Here is a 17,090-nt window from a genome sequence, read left to right as displayed (position 1 = left end):
TCTGGTTAGTGGTCTAATAATAATAGCTTTTGCTTGACTCTTGACATTTTCATTCCCTCCAACTTTGGAGCAGAGGTCTTCCTATACCTGATTACTGGGGGCGGGGCAGGGGGCACGGATGCTGAAAGAATGAGGCAGCTGCTTCCAAAGCATGCGCTTCTAAACCCAATCACTACATTGTCATTGAACCCAAGGTATGTAAAGTAGGATTCATACAAAGAGGTGAGCGTGACTTTTTGCTTTACCAAAGGATTCTTGAAGCAAGCACCCCTTTACATGCAGGTCCAGGCCGGCTTTTACCCTATGCTTTATTCACTAGTAATAAAAAGGGGCAGCAACCTAAATGTCCATCAACAGATGAATGGATAAATAAGATGTGGTATATATGCAAGTGAATACTACTCAGCCACGAAAAAGAATAAAGTGATGTCATTTGCAGCAACATGGATGAACCTAGAGAATATTATACTTAATGAAGTAAGTCAGACAGAAAGACAAATATTATATATCACTTTTATGTGGAATCTAAAAAATAATACAAATTATATAAAACATAAACAGACATAGAAAACAAACTTATGGTTACCAAAGGGGGGGGAGGGATAAATTAGGAGTGTGGGATTAACATATACAAACTGCTATACATAAAATAGATACGCAACAAGGATTTACTGGATAGCACAGGGAACTATATTCAAAATCTTGTAATAACTATAATGGAAAAGAATCTGAAAAAATACAACTGAAACACTTTGCTGTACACAGTGTGAACTAACAATATTGTAAATCAGCTGTACTTCAGTGAAAAAAAATACTGTTAAAAAGGGGTGGGGGCATGCTTGACATGAGTTTGGTCTCAGTGCCATATCCTAGACCTGCACAGTCCACTCCAGTCGCCACTACCCACAAGTGGCTGCTGAGTTCTTGAACGGTAACCAGTCTGAATTGAGATGTGCAGTGAGTGCCAAACACACACCAGATAGCAAAGACTTAGTGCCCAAAAAAGGAAAAATATCTATTCATATGTTTATATTGACTGCATGTTGAAACGATATTTTGATTATATTGAGTTGATCATAAAATACTATTAATTTCATTTCTGTCTCTTTAATTTTTATAATGTAGCTACTCAAAAGTTTTAAATTACCTGTATGGCTTGCATTCTGTTTCTTTTTGTTTTTGTTTTTTTAAATGGTTTTTTTGACGTGAACCATTTTTAAAGTCTTTATTGAATTTGTTACAATATTGCTTCTGTTTTATGTTTTGGTTTTCTGGCCCTGAGGCATGCGGGATCTTAGCTCTCCGACCAGGGATCGAACCCGCACCCCCTGCATTGGAAGGCGAAGTCTTAACTACTGGACCGCCAGGGAAGTCCCACATTCTGTGGCTTTTGGACAAGCATAAAGCTTTATGGAGAAAAAGCACTTACCCGAAACAGAGTATATTCTTGAAGTTTCCCTAACAGTCCCCAGCACTCTGAGGCCGGGCTTTTCTCAAGCTTACATTTTCTCGTAAAACAAGCAGTTAGCTCACCTGAGGAGGATGCAGAGGAGGAAGGAGAAGAGTTGCAGCTTCCTGCTCTTCCTCCCGCACAGTGTGGGCTCTAACTGGCCGATTATCATCATCTTCATCCCCTGGGTGACTTTCATGCACCTCGGCTTCTGGAAATACAGGGCAGCCTTCAGAATTGGGAACGCTCCCTTTGGAGACTGAGGCGGGGTGGCCCCTCTCAGCTTCCGCATTCAGACTGTCCCCGGGGAGCCAGCGTCTTTGGTGTCGGCGCCCTGTGTCCACGGTCCGGTTGCGGCTGTTTACGGTGTCTGTTCTGGTCGGGATGCATCCTTGTCTAAACCACGTTTACGGCGTGGAGTCGCACAGACCTGGGGTGACTCCAGCTCCGCCGCTGCCTGGGGGGACTTGGGCAGGTGGACATGGGGTCCAAGACTTACTCCTCACGGGCACCTAGGAAGAGTCTCTCCTGGTGCCTGGCCTGTTGTGGGAACATAGACATCAGCCTCTGTCCTTGTAGTGGGCCAGTCACATGGGACTAAGGAAAACAGGAGGCCCCCTAGCAAGCTGTAACGCAGGTGTCCCTCCCCGCAGGGAAGTCCCACCTGGCCATCGTGCAGAAGGTGAACAACGAGGGCGAAGGTGACCCCTTCTACGAGGTGCTGGGCCTGGTCACCCTGGAGGACGTCATCGAGGAGATCATCAAGTCCGAGATCCTGGACGAGTCTGAAGACTACCGTGAGTCGTGGCCCTGGCGCTTTTCTGGCTCAGCCGGTCTTTCGAGCTTACAGAGACGTGTGGATCAGAGGATGGCAGGTCTCCGTGTTGTCAGAAGCGGGGCTGGATCTCGGGTCAGAGCCGTCATGTACCCAGGCCCCGTCTCCTTACCCCTGCGTGGGCCGGGATTGCCCCTTGCAGGAGGGAGGGCTCACACGTGTGCCTGGACGCAGAGCCACGGGGGTGTGTCCTGTGGGTGGCTTTGCAGTCCCAGGGCTTGCCCGGAGCTCTGCCTTTAACGGGCTTTTTCCCAGTCTTTATCTTCCTTGGTCCGTTTGCGTTCTCTTGTTCTGTTGTATAGAAGTGTCTTCTCAGAGAAGCCCATTCTTTACTGCTGAGAGGTTCTTCCCCAAATACATGATCGTGGGGCCTGTGATTGTGTTTTAGAAGTGCCTGACTCTTGGGATGGCAGCTGCGGTCTGCAGGGCAGACACAGAGCCCATGCTTGACGGCGGGCCTCACGTGGGCCCCCTGGGACACTGAGCTGCCTGCCCTGTGAGCTTGGAAGTGAATCTCTGCCCACGTGTCTGTCCCCCAAATGCAGCCATTTGGTTTGGCATCTCAGAGTGCCGTAGGCACGGGGTCTGCAGGTTAGCGGCTGTTTGGCACCAGTAATCCTCGAACGTGTGCTTTCTAGCGAGGGGCCTGTTGTTTTACATAAGCTGTCTGCCATCGTATCGGCATTATCTTCTCCCAGCTCCGAGGAGGGAGCAGGCCTCTCTGCTACTTCTCGGGACATCGCTGGAATGCAAGCTGCCACCCCTCTGACCAGGCACCAGATCACTGCCTGGGTGGAGTGGCCGCCAGGTGCTGTCAAGACAGCAGTGCCCTGATGCTGTCCCCCCCACAGGAGCCCCGAGGCCTTGGGGGGAGGGAGAGGCAACGTGCCCCTTGGTCCAGTCATGTTGATGGAGGGCTGCTGGAGCCTAAGCAGGCCCTCTTCTCCCCGCCCCAGGAGACACCGTGGTGAAGAAGAAGCCTGTGTCTCTGAGCGCCCCTCTCAGGCAGAAAGAGGAATTCTCCCTGTTCAAGGTGTCTGACGATGACTATAAAGTGAAAATCTCGCCTCAGCTGCTCTTGGCCACCCAGCGCTTCCTTTCCCGAGGTGAGGGTGAGGGTGGGCCTCGTCCCTGCTCACCGGCCAGTGGAGCAGGAGACCCCCCCCACCCCATTCCCAGTAAGCAGGAGGGTGTCCAGGAGAACTTTGGGACTCTCTCTGCCGCCCTGTCATTAGCTCGGGTCACTTGAAGGCGGCTCCTCTGTGGGTGGCGGAGAGCTGAGGCCGGGTGGGTGTTGTGGGAGGCTGGGGGAGCCGAGGCATGCAGCGGGAGGCGGGCGGGTACACGGGCTGCGCTGGGCCCGGTGGACACTGTCCCCGCACCTGTTTCCCCTGTGGGGCAGAGGTGGATGTATTCAGCCCGCTGCGAATCTCCGAGAAGGTCCTGCTGCACCTGCTGAAGCATCCCAGCGTCAACCAGGAAGTGAGGTTTGACGAGAGCGACCGCCTGGCCGCCCACCACTACCTGTACCAGCGCAGCCAGCCGGTGGACTATTTCATCCTCATCCTGCAGGTACCTGCGAGCCCGGCCTGGAGCCCGCCGCTTGCTTAGGAAGTGGGGAGGGTCTGAGAAGAGGAAGGAAGATCCAGATGCACCCGCCCTGGATAAGTGGGGTCGGTGCTCTCTCCTTGTGCTCTTTGCTGGCAGGGAGGATAACCTGTCCACCTCTTTCTTTCCCTGTCCCTCTCTCCTCCCCCTCTTCCCCGACCTCCCAGGGCAGGGTTGAGGTGGAGATCGGGAAAGAGGGCTTGAAGTTCGAGAATGGGGCCTTCACCTACTATGGAGTGTCCGCCCTGACGGCGCCGTCCTCGGGTAAGCTGCAGCCGTCCCAGAGCTGGAGGCAGGGGTCGGCGGCGGGATGGGCATTGCCGAGGCTCTCCAGTGCCCCGCGTCCGGCCTGTCCTTCCTGCAGATCCCGCGCCTCCTGCAAGGCAGTCTGCCTTGGGGCGTGCTGGCCTTCTCGTCTGCGGGCTGCATGGGGGTGGGGCAGCATTTCTTCGGGGCTCATCTTTGTTGCTCTCCCCACCCCTGCACAGCTTTTCCCAGGAGGAGCATGTTTGCCATCCTTTTCAGAGCCCCTGGCTGTACTCCCTCACCAGGGTGATTTGTGGGGTGGATCTCAGAGGCTGGGTGGGGCTGGCCTGCTCCGTCACCCACTATCCTCTCATAGTTCACCAGTCCCCGGTGTCCTCGCTCCAGTCCATCCGCCACGACCCGCTGCCCGAGCCCGCCGAAGGCACCCGCTTGTCTGCATACTGTCCTGACTACACCGTGAGGGCCCTCTCTGACCTGCAGCTCATCAAGGTGACCGTCTGGGCTGCTCACTGGTGCTGGCTTTTAACCAGCTTTGCGTCCCCGAGGGCTAGACCAGCTGGTCACACATTTGAATGGATTAAGAATAAATTCTGATTGAGTCTATCTGAGACTTCCCAGAGCAAGACCTTGTACTTGCTGTGAAGGGTGGATGGCCTGGCCCCTCTGTCTGCTGGTGGGCCTAAGCGCCCAGCTTCCTTGGAGATGTTAACAACGCTTCCGCCCCGCACCCCCCCACCCCCCAACCCTGGTTTGGGGGCTTGAGGGCAGGAGGGAGGGGTGTGGCCCCTCACCTCCCCTTCTCCGTCCAGCTGCACGAGTTGCAACGCTTCCTGTGCCCCAGGTCACGCGGCTGCAGTACCTCAATGCACTCCTGGCCACCCGAGCCCAGGCCGTGCCGCAGTCCCCTGAGAACGCGGACCTCCAGGCCGTCCCAGGCAGCCAGACCCGGCTCCTTGGTGACAAGACAGCCGCAGCCACAGGTGAGCCCCGTGCGGCTGCATCCTGCGGCGTTGACCCCAGGGCGAGCGTGCCCTTTGCCGTCCTGGCTGCACACACAGACCTGCTCTCTCTGCCCTCGCCCTGCCCTACATTTGTTCTTTTTCCCTTTTGTCTCCCCGTTCTTTTCTCTCTCCCTTCTTGTGTGTTTTTTTTTTTTAAGAAGATGTTGGGGGTAGGAGTTTATTAATTTACTTATTTATTTTTGCTGTGTTGGGTCTTCGTTTCTGTGCGAGGGCTTTCTCTAGTTGTGGCAAGTGGGGGCCGCTCTTCATCGCGGTGCGCGGGCCTCTCACTATCGCGGCCTCTCTTGTTGCGGAGCACAGGCTCCAGACGCGCAGGCTCAGTAGTTGTGGTTCACGGGCTTAGTTGCTCCGCGGCATGTGGGATCCTCCCAGACCAGGGCTCGAACCCGTGTCCCCCGCATTAGCAGGCAGATTCTCAACCCCTGCGCCACCAGGGAAGCCCCCTTCTTGTGTTTTTAATAACTCGTCACCGCTGAGCTATAGGTCAGCTGACATTGTGAGTAGGAGCACGTAAGTCAGCATTTTCTCTCCAGGGCCTGTAGGGTGGGTTGATTTAATTAGAGAATACAGTTGACCCTTGAACAACAGCAGGTTAGGGGCGCCAACCCTCTGCGCAGTCAAAAATCTGTGTATAACGTGGTCGGTCCTCTGTATTTGTGGTTCTACGTCCGCAGATTCAACCAGCTACAGCCTGTGTGGTGCCGGAGTATTTACTATTGAAAAGTAATCCGCATATAAGTGGACCCACGCAGTTCAAACCTGAGGTGTTCAAGGGTTAACCGTAGTTGCTAAGTGGGAGTATGGTCACGTTCAGGGGCTGTATTGGGTCATTTGGGGTTAGGGTTAGGTCACCTAGAAAGTGAAGATTTGGGTCACCAGTGGGCCTGGCTCTGAAGGTAGGTGGCTGGTGGACACCATCCCCAAAACCCAGAAGAGCACCTCCTGTGGCGTTCGGTCCCATCCAGGCATTCCACTGGGAGCAGGAAGAAACAGACTTTGCAGAGTGGGATGGGAAGCCCCACCCTTAGAGTGTAAGGAGGGAAAATAAAAAAGGAGCCTGTGAAGGGTGGGCTTTGGGTGGGAGTGGTAAAACACATCAGGGAACTTTCTTGTCCTTGTTATTCAAGAAGGTACTTTTATGCTGACCGAGCTCCTAGGTTGGGGTCTGAGGTCCTCCGGGGCTTGGCGGGGCTTGGGAGAGGCCGTGGAAGGAACTGCAGGGGCCTGACTGCCTGTGCTCCATCCCCCTTACCCTGCAGTGGGGACGCCGAGCTCTTAACTGAACACTTCCCATGCCAAGCACTGTGCTAAGTGCTCTCCTCGTCCTGACTCATCTAAGAAAACTTCCCTGAAGTTTTGAGAGGTGGTAGCTGTCACGCCCATCTTACAGGTGAAGAGTCGGAGGCCGGGAGAGACGGGCACTCTGGCTTCGATGCACCTTGGTTACCAGACCCACGTTTGAGAAGGGAAACGTGTTTTTATAATGGAAAGGTGCTTCCTGAGCTGCGTCGGTGGCTCCACTCCTGCGAGCCCCATCTGTGGTGCTGGTGAAGGACCCTGGGGGGTTGAGTTGGGTCCTGGATCCGGGCCTGGTCGCGGTCCTTTTGGAATGAACGGACCCTTCGTTCGCCTCTTAGGGCGGAGCCCGCGCCTCTGTTTACCCGCTGTGACGGTCTTTTATTTTGCGAGGCACCCCTCACACAGAGGTTCGCACCATCAGGTTCGCACCATCAGGTTAGACCCGGGTCTCAAAGGCCAGGACGTTTTTGTGTTTCAAAGTGTGAGCCTTTTGGCTTGGGTTTCCTCCATCTGCTACTCTGACTGCACAGGTTGTGTATAAGGTACAAACTTAAATCTAAGAATCCTGGTTTTTCCTTTCGTTTCATCTTTTATCACATACCCAGAGGTTTTTTAATCCTTTTGTGGCTTCAGTGGCTCGTGAGGCAGTCCTCTGAGAGCATCGTTTTTAGTGGCTCATGGGTCATTTCCTCTTTGTAACGGATTACCAAGCAGCCCCTGTTCTGTAGTCGTGATGTTGGTGATTTGCCCCCAAGTGTGCGGCCTGACATTGGCCCTGGGCGGCCCTCAGGGTCTTGCACTTTATCTCTGTTAACCTGTTGCTTCGCTGCCCGGGGAGCTCAGTGTTGCTACACGTGTTGGACGCGTCCCCGGGGCGCTGCTGAAACGGTGCAGGTCAGAGCCATCCTCTGGGTGACTGGCTCTAGCTTCCTCAGCAGAGAAGTGTCTGAAATGCTTGGAAAGCACGATGATCTTGAGCTGCCTTCAGCCGGGTCGGCAAATGGCGTGAGGGCCAAATCTTCCTGTTCTCGGAATGTTTTACGGGAGGTGCCCATCTGCTGAGGGATTGTACTCGGCTGCAGGTGGAGTTGCCTCGTTGCCCCCGAGGCCTGCAAAGCCTAAGAAGACTGGCCCTTTACAGAGGCACCTTCCGGAGCCCTGGTCCGCCGCTTCACATTCGGAAAACCCCCTCCACATCGATCAGTCCCAGAGCGGGATTCCCAGGGAGAGTCCGAGCTTGACACCGGGCCTCCTGGGCCGCTCTCGCCCCCGCGGCCCTGACTCTGCGGTGCTGCCCGTGCTGCCCAAGCTGCCCGAGCGGAGCGGTTCTGCCGGAGCAGCTCCATAGCTGGTCTTCTCTCTCTCTCCCTCCCTCTCCCTCTCCCCTCCCCCTCCCTCCCCTCCCTCTCTCCCTCCCCTCCCCCTTCCTCTCCCTTTCCCTCTCCTCTCTCTAGCTTTCCCAGTAGGCCTTTCCCTCTTTGGCACATTTGGAAACTGCAGTTGATAATTGACTGTGGACTAGTGAGCATTTTTTGTTTTAAGACAACACGCAAGGTAAATGTCTTGCCTTTTACTTTACCTTCTCTTTGCTTTCCTTTGCCAGCCTGTTAGCTGCTGGGGGCCATGCAGACCTCTCCCCCCAGGTGGGGGGCACTGCTTCCTGTCCCTTGTTGCTACTTCTCATTTTTCTGGAGGGCAGAGGGACCATGAAATGCCTGCTCAGCCTTGGAAACAAAAGCTCCCTCCCAGCGCCTGCTGTGTTGTCTGGGCAGCCGCCTCCTGCCTGGCCTTATGGCCTCGGCCTCCCACCGGCAGAAGCCCTGCCTGTCAGTGATGGCATCCGTCCCGGCAGTGGTTTTCTCTCACGAGGCTGAGCATTTTCCTAGCTAAACGCTCCCAGCTCTGCCTCGATGTCTCCCGAGGAGGCCTGAGGCTCCTCGGCCCCCCGCCCCCCTGCCCCTTCCCGTCCTAAAGAGGACTGAACACCTGGGGTCAGGGGACCCGCTGCCTGTTCGGGCTCCGATGCCGATTTTCCCTCTCCCCTCTAGGGTCCAGCCACAGCAGACCCGGCCTCCCGGCGGAGGAGAGCCCTGGGCGGAACCCGGGAGTTTAACCGCTTGGCAGGCAGCCCCAGGTCTGGGGAACGGACAATCACGTGGGGAACTGGAGCGAGCCAAGGAGCGGCTTCCTGCCAGCCTGTCCGCATCCCCTGCAGGCCACGTTTTAGATGGCCCTCGTGGACGCGGGTCCTGGCTGCCCTCAGAACCAGAGGCTGGTGCCAGGAGCCTCAGCAGGTCCTGCCCCCCTTTAGGAGATGGGGGTCCGCCGGGGCCAGCCCTCCAGGCCTGCTTCCGAACGGAATGAAAGGAACAGTGCCACCTCCAGTCGCTGTGCCAGCCTCCCTGTGACAGTGCAGTGTGTTTATACCTCTTCTGGCCAAGCCACCACGTGAGTGCACGGTTACCGCCTCTCTGTGGCCGTGACCTGTTCTCTCTCTGCTTTTAATCTGCCAGCCTCCTGCTGCTGGCAGCACCAGTGTGGGCTGGGGGTTCACATCCGTGGCCTTGGCCACCGTGACCTTTCAGGCTTCCCTTACGATGCCATGCTTCAGAGCACGTGCCCAGCCTGTCCCATGTGCCAAACCTGGAAGCAAGCCTGTCACACCAGCCCCGCTCCCTCCTGTGCAGGTGGCTTTCTCACGCTGGCCCTGCGGGGCTGAGGAACCTCTTCCTCCTGCCACTCCTCAGCCTGCCTGGCTCAGTCGCCACTAACAGTATTGTCGTTTCCTGTGTTTTAAGAAGAGGTCACACGTGGGAGGAAGGGACTGCTCTGCTGCACCTAAGCCTTTGTCGTGGGGTTCCGGGGAGGGCAGCCCGCGGCCCCCCTGGGGGCGCCGTGTGGCTGTCAGGTGCGTGGAGGGTGGCCAGGGCGGCCAGGGCTGGTTGTGAACCAGGTAGAACCCTCTCCGTCCTTTGGAAAAAAGAACATGACATCGGAGTTTTTCTTAGATCTCTGAAACATTTCAAGCTCTTTGCCATTTTCCTTTTCTAGCTCTGGGGTTTTAGAGAAGCGGGAACGAGAAGGTATTTGTCTCGCCTTCTGGTTCACCTAAAGTCACCTTCCACAGTGCTTCAGCTGCGCAGAAACCAGGGCATCACGGGGACCAAGGATGGGGAGGGGGCAGGATTTCTGGAACCTTTCCCAAAGGTATTTGGGTCCTTACCCAGGATCAGTGGGAATGAAGGCCAAAAAACAGTGGCATGCTCACTGAGAGACTTTTCTCAAGGAATTCTCTCCAGGAGCAAACCCAGGTGGGAAGTAGATACTTTAAAATTCTCTCTCTCCAGAACAGTGGTTCTTAACTTTGGCTGCACATTGGAAATCACCTGGCAAATTAAAAATACTGATACCTGGGGCCCATCCCCCAGGGATTCTGATTTAACCAGTCCAGGCATCAGGATTTTATTCTTTAAAATTATTTTGGGTTCACAGATCATATACCCTTCACACCCGCTTCCCTGAATATCTCACATAACCTTGGTGCATTTATCGAAACTAAAAAATTAACATGGGTACAAAACTATTAAGTAAATTACAGACTTGGATTTTTATCAGATTTTCCATCATGTCCCTTTTCTGTTGCAGGATCCAATCCAGGACACCAAGTTGCATTTAGAGCTATTGCTTTTTTTTTTTCCTAAGTAACTTGTTACTTTGAAATAATTAACAGATTCATAGGAAGTTGCAAAGATAGAGGTCCCACGTACCCTTCACCCAGTTTTCCTCAATGATTACATCTTACATAGTTACAATGCAGTATCAAGACCAGGAATCTGACACTGGTGCAATGTGGGCATATAGTTCTATAGCATCTTATCACATGTAGATTTGTGTAACCACCACTGCAATCTAGATACAGAACTGTTCCTCCCTAGGATCTCCCTCCAACAGACCCTTTATTAGAGCCCCCCCACCCCCTCTGGCCACTATCCCTAATTCCTGGCAACCACTAATCTGTCCATCATCTCTATAATTTTGTCATTTCAAGAATGTTGTATAAATGGGGTCTTACAGTATGTAACCATTGGGACTGGCTTTTTTCACTCAGCATAATGTTCTGGAATCTCCTCCAGGCTGTTGCACGTGTCAATGGCTCATTCCTTTTTGATGGCTGTGTGGTGTTCCATCATATACTCACTGTCCTGTCTAAGGACATCTGGGTGGTTTCCAGTTTTTGGCTATTCCAAATAAAGCTGCTATGAACATTCATTACAGGTTCTTGTGTAAACATTGGTTTTCTTTTCTCTTAGCTAAATGTCTAGGAGTGCAATTGCCAGGTCGTATGGTTACTGCATATTTAAGTTTTAAAAGAGACTGCCAGACTTTTTCAGAGCGCCTGTACAGCCGTACATTCCCACCAGCAATGTGGGAGTATTTTTCCACATCCGCTCCAGGATTTGGTATTGCCACTATTTTCTATTTCAGCCACTCTGGTAGGTGTGTAGTGCTATCTCATTGTGGGTTTTATTTGCATTTCCATAGTGGCTAATGTATATTTTTTCATGTGCTTGTTTCACCTTGTGAAATGTCTGTTCATGTCTTTTGCCCATTTTCTAATTAGACTGTTGTTTTTACTGCTGAGTTTTGAGAATTCTTTATATATTCTAAATACTAGGCTTTATTGGGTTTTTGGTTTGCAGATATTTTTTCCCTAATCTGTAGCTTATTTTTTCATCCTCTTAACAGGATTCTTTTGCAGAGCAAAAGTTTAAAATTTTGGTGAATTACAACTTACTGATTTTCTTTTATGGACTATGCTTTTGGTGTCATGTCTAAGAATTCTTTAGTCCTTGGTTGTGAAGATTGTCTTTTTTCTAAAATTTTACAGTTTTAATTTGTATGTAAGTTCGTGATCCATTTCGTTTCTTTTAAAAAATTTTTTTTGCCTATAGACGTCCAGTTCTTTCAGCACCATTTGTTGTAAAGCGTATCTTTCCTCCGTTGAATAACTTTTGCATCTTTTGGCATATTTGCTGTGTCTATTTCTGGGTTGTCTGTTCTGTTCCTTTGACCGATGCGTCTGTCTCTTCACTGGTACCACACTGTCTTGATTATTATAGCAATTTAATAGGTCCTGAAATCAAGTGGACTGATCTCTCCCACTTTGTTCTTTTCCAGAGTTGTTTTAGTTTTAAATTTTAGAATAATCTTGTCTACATATACAAAGAAAAATCTTGTTGGGATTTTGGTAGGAACTGTGTTAAACCTGTGTATCAGTTCGGGTGGAACTGACATCTTTACTCAGCTGCATCTTTCAGTCCATGTGTACGTGTCCATTTATTCAAATCTTTGGTGTCATTCATCAGCGTTTTGTAGTTTTCAGCATACAGGTCCTTAGATGTTTTATTAGATTTACCCCTAAGTGGGTTTTCTTTTTAGCAATTACAAATGGTACTGTGTGTTTTAGTATTCAGATTCATTGTTAGCATGTAGAAAAAAGGTTTGCGTATGTTTATCTGATCTTGCCGGAACTCCCTTATTGTAGGTGGGGTTTTTTTGTTTGTTTTTTTTTGGCTGTGATGCGTGGCATGCGGGATCTTAGTTCCCCGACCAGGGGTCAACCCTGTGCTCCACCCCCGCACACCCCCAGCCCCCCCCGCAGTGGAAGTGCGGAGTCTTAACTACTAGGCCGCCGGGATCTCCTACATAGACAAGCATGTTATCTGTATGATAATGCTGATATCCGGGTCCAAACCTAGGGATTCTGATTTAATCCATCTGGACATCAGGATTTTTAAAATCTTCCCTCTTGATTCTAATAGGCAGTCTAGGCTGAGAAGCCCTAGACCACCCTGCCTACCTGCTCCGCCCCTGGGGACCTGTGTTGCTGTCAGGCCGGCATGGTTATCAGGCTTGAGTTTCTGAGGAACTGGCCCCTCTCAGCCCAGAAAAAACAACCAGGCCGTGATGGATAATCAACCAGTTTTAATGAACAAAAAATACTGATACGTATAAAAAGGTATTTTTGTCTGTCACTTAAGTGTCCCCATTTCCTAGATGGGAAGTGTCCTGTCCATGGACTTGAACGCCTGTTTCTCCCATGGCCCTAGCGTCTGGGTGCACGGGGCTCTGTCAGGACAGGGCAGGAGGTGCCCATGTGAGGGGAGGGCGTGTGGCCCCTGTTGGGAGCTCTTGTCGGCTTTTTCACAGAATAGAAATTGCCTTGTCCTTGGCCTGAGAAGGCCACCAGTTAGACTAGAAATAACTGCTGCAAAACAGCTATCAACCCAGGTTCCTTATGTGAGGGAGGCTGACCTTCATCCTGGAGCCCAGCCCTCTGCCTGTGGTTCTCAGTTTAGGGCGGAGCTGTTCTCAGATGCACCTTCTGGCGTGTAAGGACCCTGCTTGCCAGCAGTACAGCAGACAGGTCTGCACCAACGCAGTGTGACCGGGAAAGGACAGTGCGGGGGGGGGGGGAAGCTTTAGGGGAGCGTGTGGAGGTGGGGCGTCGGGCCACCCCCAGTCGGTGGAGGAGGGAAAGGAGCAGCTGAGCTCAGAGCCCTCCACGTCCTGCCTCCGAGGGTTGGGGTGAAGCAGCACGGCCGCGGCTGCAGGGGCCAGGTGAGAGCGCGCACTCTAGTACCAGGGCCGGGGTGACGTCAGCGCCGGAGGCAGAGCAGGGTTACAGGCCACCACGCCGAAAGTTGAGTGGGCCGCAAGCAATCCCCAGCACCCAGGCGCGTCCCCCTGCGAGGGGAGCCGCCAGATGGCCAGCCAGAGGGCAGCGGCAGGCCTGTCCGAAGCCTTCGACAGAGGGCACAAGGTTTCCCTAAAACATTAGCTCCAGCTCGCCGGTCTTGGGGCTTCTGAGGCAAGCAGGCTGGGGCTGGCCTTCTGTGCAGGGGTGCTCAAAGCCGTCCAGCAGCCCCCTCCAGACGGCCAGGCACGGAGGCCCCTGGAGAAACCTGCACCCCAGGGCATCTGCTGCTGGCCATGCACCGAGTCACCACCTGGTGGCAGGAGCGCCCTGATGGAGGGCAGAGCCTAGCCACCTCCTGGACCGGGGACCAGTGGGCACCAAGGAGCCCTGGCACCGGCCCCAGGGAGCTCGAGGCTGTTCCCGTGCTGCTCTGCCCTGGGCCCCCACGCTCCTCCACTGCCCCTCGTCTGGACCCACTTTGTTTCCTGCACCTGCCTGCCACCCCCGGGTCCTCTGCGTCAGCCCCCAGCTCGCGCCCTGGTGGGGACTGGCTCAGCCTGGGACAGGAAGCCGGGGAGGCTGGTCTGACATGGCTGTCTGGAGGCGAGGAATCAGCCCTGAGCGGGGAGTCGTGACCGTGACCGAGGGAGGAGCAGGCGGGTGAGACACGTGAGTGGCACGGGGGCGGAGATGACGGGATGGAATGGTGGCTGCGAGTGGCCCTGAGGATCGGCTGTTGTCGGCACCGGGTATGGGGGTGCACCACGTGGGCCTGAAGTGCTTCCCAGATGCGCGACTGCCAGTCCTGGGCCAGCTACACTGGGGTCACTGAAGCCTGGGCACGAGGATGCCGGGTGAGTCCCCGCTCTCCTCCCCGGAGCGGCCCGCCCCGCGTGCTCGCTTGCACTCACCACATTCTCACGCCCAGCCCGGCCCCGGAGAGCAGCAGCACCTTCAGGGCTCTGCAGTGGCCGGGCTGCACTGCCTCGTGTAGAACCGTGTCCCCTTCCTGTCGAGGTGGGGGCGGCGTCCTCCTACCTTCGCTTCCCAGGGTGGGTCAGGTCAGCAGCTACTGTCGCTGAGCTCAGGCTGCCTTAGTCGTGGCCCCCAGGGGTGGAGCCGCCCCAGCCCGGGACAACCAGACGCCTACCTTGTCCTGTGCGTCAGCGCAGGCCCCGCAGGTGACGAGGTGCTGCAGGCAGTCGCGGTGTGCACGGCCATGTGCAGGGGCGTGCCCCAGATCTAAGGGAGCAGTGAGGCTCAGTGTCATTCCAAGCTGGCAAGGCCGTGTCCCAACCCCAGGAAGAGCATCGGGCCGCCCTGCAGCCTGTGCCCTCCCCTGGTCCCGGGCATTGACCCGGGCACCCCGGTTAAGCAGCTGTTTGAGGATGTCCAGGTGCCCTCCACGGCAGGCCCAGAACACAGGGGTCCTGTCCGGCTGCAAAACAAAAGCACCAAAGTAACCCTGACCTGCAGAGATGCCAGGCGGGGGGTCTGCCGTGGGGATGGCCCTTCCCTGGTTCTCACCAAGTCCCGAGCGTCCACGGTGGCACCCGCCTCCAGCAGCTTGTTCACGAGCTGGCTGTGACCCTTCGGACAGGCCCAGTGCCAGGCCGTGCGGTGGAGCTGGCGTGCTGCGGACGGGAGTTAGCTGCAGGGAGCGCAGCCACCCCCGGAGGTCCCACCCGCAACCCCATTCCCAGAGCTGGTGCCCTGAACAGAGCTGCTTACTCCCCCGTCGTGTGAAGGGCCTCTCCCTCCAGACTCAGGAGGCATCATGGGACCCATGCCCCATGAAACAGAAAAGCCCTGCAGTTTCCTAGGCTCTGACTGGACCACGCTGAAGGCCGCATGCCTGCACCCACCCTCGCTACCTTGTCGTGGGCACTGGGGTCCCCTCCATCTGTCAGGTACTTGTCAGTCAGGGCCTCCTGGTTCTCAGCAGCTGCCTGCAGGAATGCCTCCAGGTCCACGGGCTCCAGCTGGGCCAGGGGCTGTGGCTGGATAAGTTCAAGGACGAGATCCACTCACTCCCCACACTAGGCCTCTGGGACACGGCCTCACCAGTCTAGCCAAGTGGTTCCAAATAGCTGGCGGAGGACCAGCGCACTGTTGGCTTATACAAACAGTAGATTTAAACACTTGCCCCCAGGACCTCCCTGATGGCGCAGTGGTTAAGAACCCGCCTGCTAATGCAGGGGACATGGGTTCGAGCCCTGGTCCGGTAAGATCCCACATGCCGTCGATCAACTACCTGTGCGCCACAACTACTGAGCCTGCGCTCTAGAGCCCGCGAGCCACAACTACTGAGCCCACGTGCCACAACTACTGAGCCCACGTGCCACAACTACTGAAGCCTGTGCACCTAGAGCCCGTGCTCCGCAACAAGAGAAGCCACCGCAATGAGAAGCCCGCGCATGGCAATGAAGAGTAGCCCCCGCTCGCCCCAACTAAAGAAAGCCTGCACGCGGCAATGAAGACTTAACGCAGCCAAAAATACATTAATTATAAAACAACAACAACAAAAAAACTTGCCCCCAGAAGATTCTGACTGAATAGGTATGGGGCGGGGTTACGGATTGACTTGTGTTCCGCCCCCCTGCACAGGTTCATATTGTTGTAGTCCTCACCCCAGTACCTCAGTACATGACCTTATTTGGAAATAGGGTCATTGTAGCTGTAATCGGTTAAGATGCCGTCATACTGGAGTAGGGTGGGCCCTGGTACAATACGAGTGGTGTCCTTATTGAGAAGGGACAGACCTTTGGACACAGGCACGCAGGCAAGGAGAAGGCCACGTGAGCTCAGAGGCAGAGATCGGGGCGATGAGGCCACAAGCCAAGGAACACCACCAACCCCAGAAGCTGGGGAGAGGTGTGGACGGATCCGCCTCCAGAGCCTCAGAAGAAATCAACCCTGCCTGCCGACTCCTTGATCTTGGACTTCCAGCCTCTGAAACGACCATAAATAGCTGTTGTTTAAGCCCCCAGTTTGGGGTACTTGGTTCTGGCAGCAGCTGTGGAAAACGCCAGGGGCGGAGGGCCTCCTGGTGCGGGCTGTGCAGCTGCGCGGCGGCAGTGTCACTCCTCCCCAGGCCTCCCACAGGGACGGGGGGCTCCTGCTCAGGCACTCCAGCCCTGGTGTGGCACTCCCACGCACCCACCTTCCCGCTCACCTTGACCTCAGGCTCGGGTGCCCTAGCGGGGACTCTGCGTTTCAGTCGCTCTTCTCTCTTGTCTTCGAACCAACGTTTCCAGGTCAGCCAGGCTCTCCAAGTTAGCTCTGGGACTGCTGAATCTTCCATGCTGGGGCAGAAAGCAGGCAGAAACAGGACCACGCCAGCCATTGGCTGCTGGCCACGGCAACCCTGGGGCAGCTCTTGGTGGTTCTAACCCTCGTCTTCCCAGCCGCAGGAGAAGCGCCGCGCCCAGGCTGTCAGACCCTGAGCCCCGGGCTCGCAGCCCCCCTGCTCCACCTGCCCGTGCCCCCTGCCCCCCGCCACTCACTCTCCTCTCCTCGTCCAGTTCCTGCCTCTCCCGGGCCTCGGCCTCCAGGATCAGACACTCCGTGTCCACGTCCCAATTCGTTCCTTTCGACTCTCTCCACTTACCTATAGGAACAGAAAAAAAATCAGAAAAATTAGGAGGAGCCCTTATAGAAAACACAACTGTGCCAGACAGGGGAGTCCTGCCAGGAGCTGACGTACAGAGATTAGCGATCTGGATGTGGATCTGAGAGCTGGCCTGACCCCTCTCAAAGCTCCATGGCAGAGCGAGCCCCGCTGGCTCCCTGACCCCCGTGCTTGTCGCTGGCTCTCACCACCTGCAGCAGCGCCCGAGGCCCGGGGGCTGACTGCTGCTCACTCTGTCCTGTCAGCAGGAACCCTGCGGCCTGGGCCTGACGCCGCAT

At 54.9% G+C, this 17,090-nt stretch overlaps 2 protein-coding genes across 4 annotated transcripts in view; one reads left to right on the top strand and one right to left on the bottom strand.

The window, feature by feature from the left end:
- CNNM3 (cyclin and CBS domain divalent metal cation transport mediator 3) overlaps positions 1 to 12,456 on the top strand; it is a 25,065-nt gene extending 12,609 nt beyond the window's left edge. Inside the window, exons 2-9 of one of the 3 annotated variants that reach the window (XR_009521503.1) lie at positions 2,104 to 2,247; positions 3,242 to 3,391; positions 3,688 to 3,857; positions 4,061 to 4,157; positions 4,516 to 4,649; positions 5,002 to 5,140; positions 7,936 to 8,035; positions 8,530 to 8,623. Coding sequence is in view for 2 of the 3 variants with exons in the window: in XM_060027316.1 (XP_059883299.1) it covers positions 2,104 to 2,247; positions 3,242 to 3,391; positions 3,688 to 3,857; positions 4,061 to 4,157; positions 4,516 to 4,649; positions 5,002 to 5,140; positions 8,530 to 8,594 (899 nt within the window). In the remaining variant the exon portion in view is untranslated. Of the gene's footprint in view, positions 1 to 2,103; positions 2,248 to 3,241; positions 3,392 to 3,687; positions 3,858 to 4,060; positions 4,158 to 4,515; positions 4,650 to 5,001; positions 5,141 to 7,935; positions 8,036 to 8,529; positions 8,733 to 12,303 lie in introns of those variants that run through there. The other 2 variants (XM_060027317.1, XM_060027316.1) reach the window with 2 other exon arrangements.
- Positions 12,456 to 17,090, bottom strand: ANKRD23 (ankyrin repeat domain 23). Its single transcript, XM_060026351.1, is given in 10 exon segments — positions 12,456 to 14,016; positions 14,089 to 14,190; positions 14,332 to 14,393; positions 14,396 to 14,423; positions 14,515 to 14,619; positions 14,709 to 14,807; positions 15,056 to 15,181; positions 16,357 to 16,416; positions 16,418 to 16,791; positions 16,976 to 17,090. Coding segments are annotated over 10 exon segments (1,698 nt in total). The 3' UTR covers positions 12,456 to 13,389.

This window comes from Delphinus delphis, chromosome 12, assembly GCF_949987515.2.
Source record: "Delphinus delphis chromosome 12, mDelDel1.2, whole genome shotgun sequence".
Taxonomy (NCBI): Eukaryota; Metazoa; Chordata; class Mammalia; order Artiodactyla; family Delphinidae; genus Delphinus; species Delphinus delphis.
This window is presented reverse-complemented; position numbering and strand designations above follow the sequence as displayed.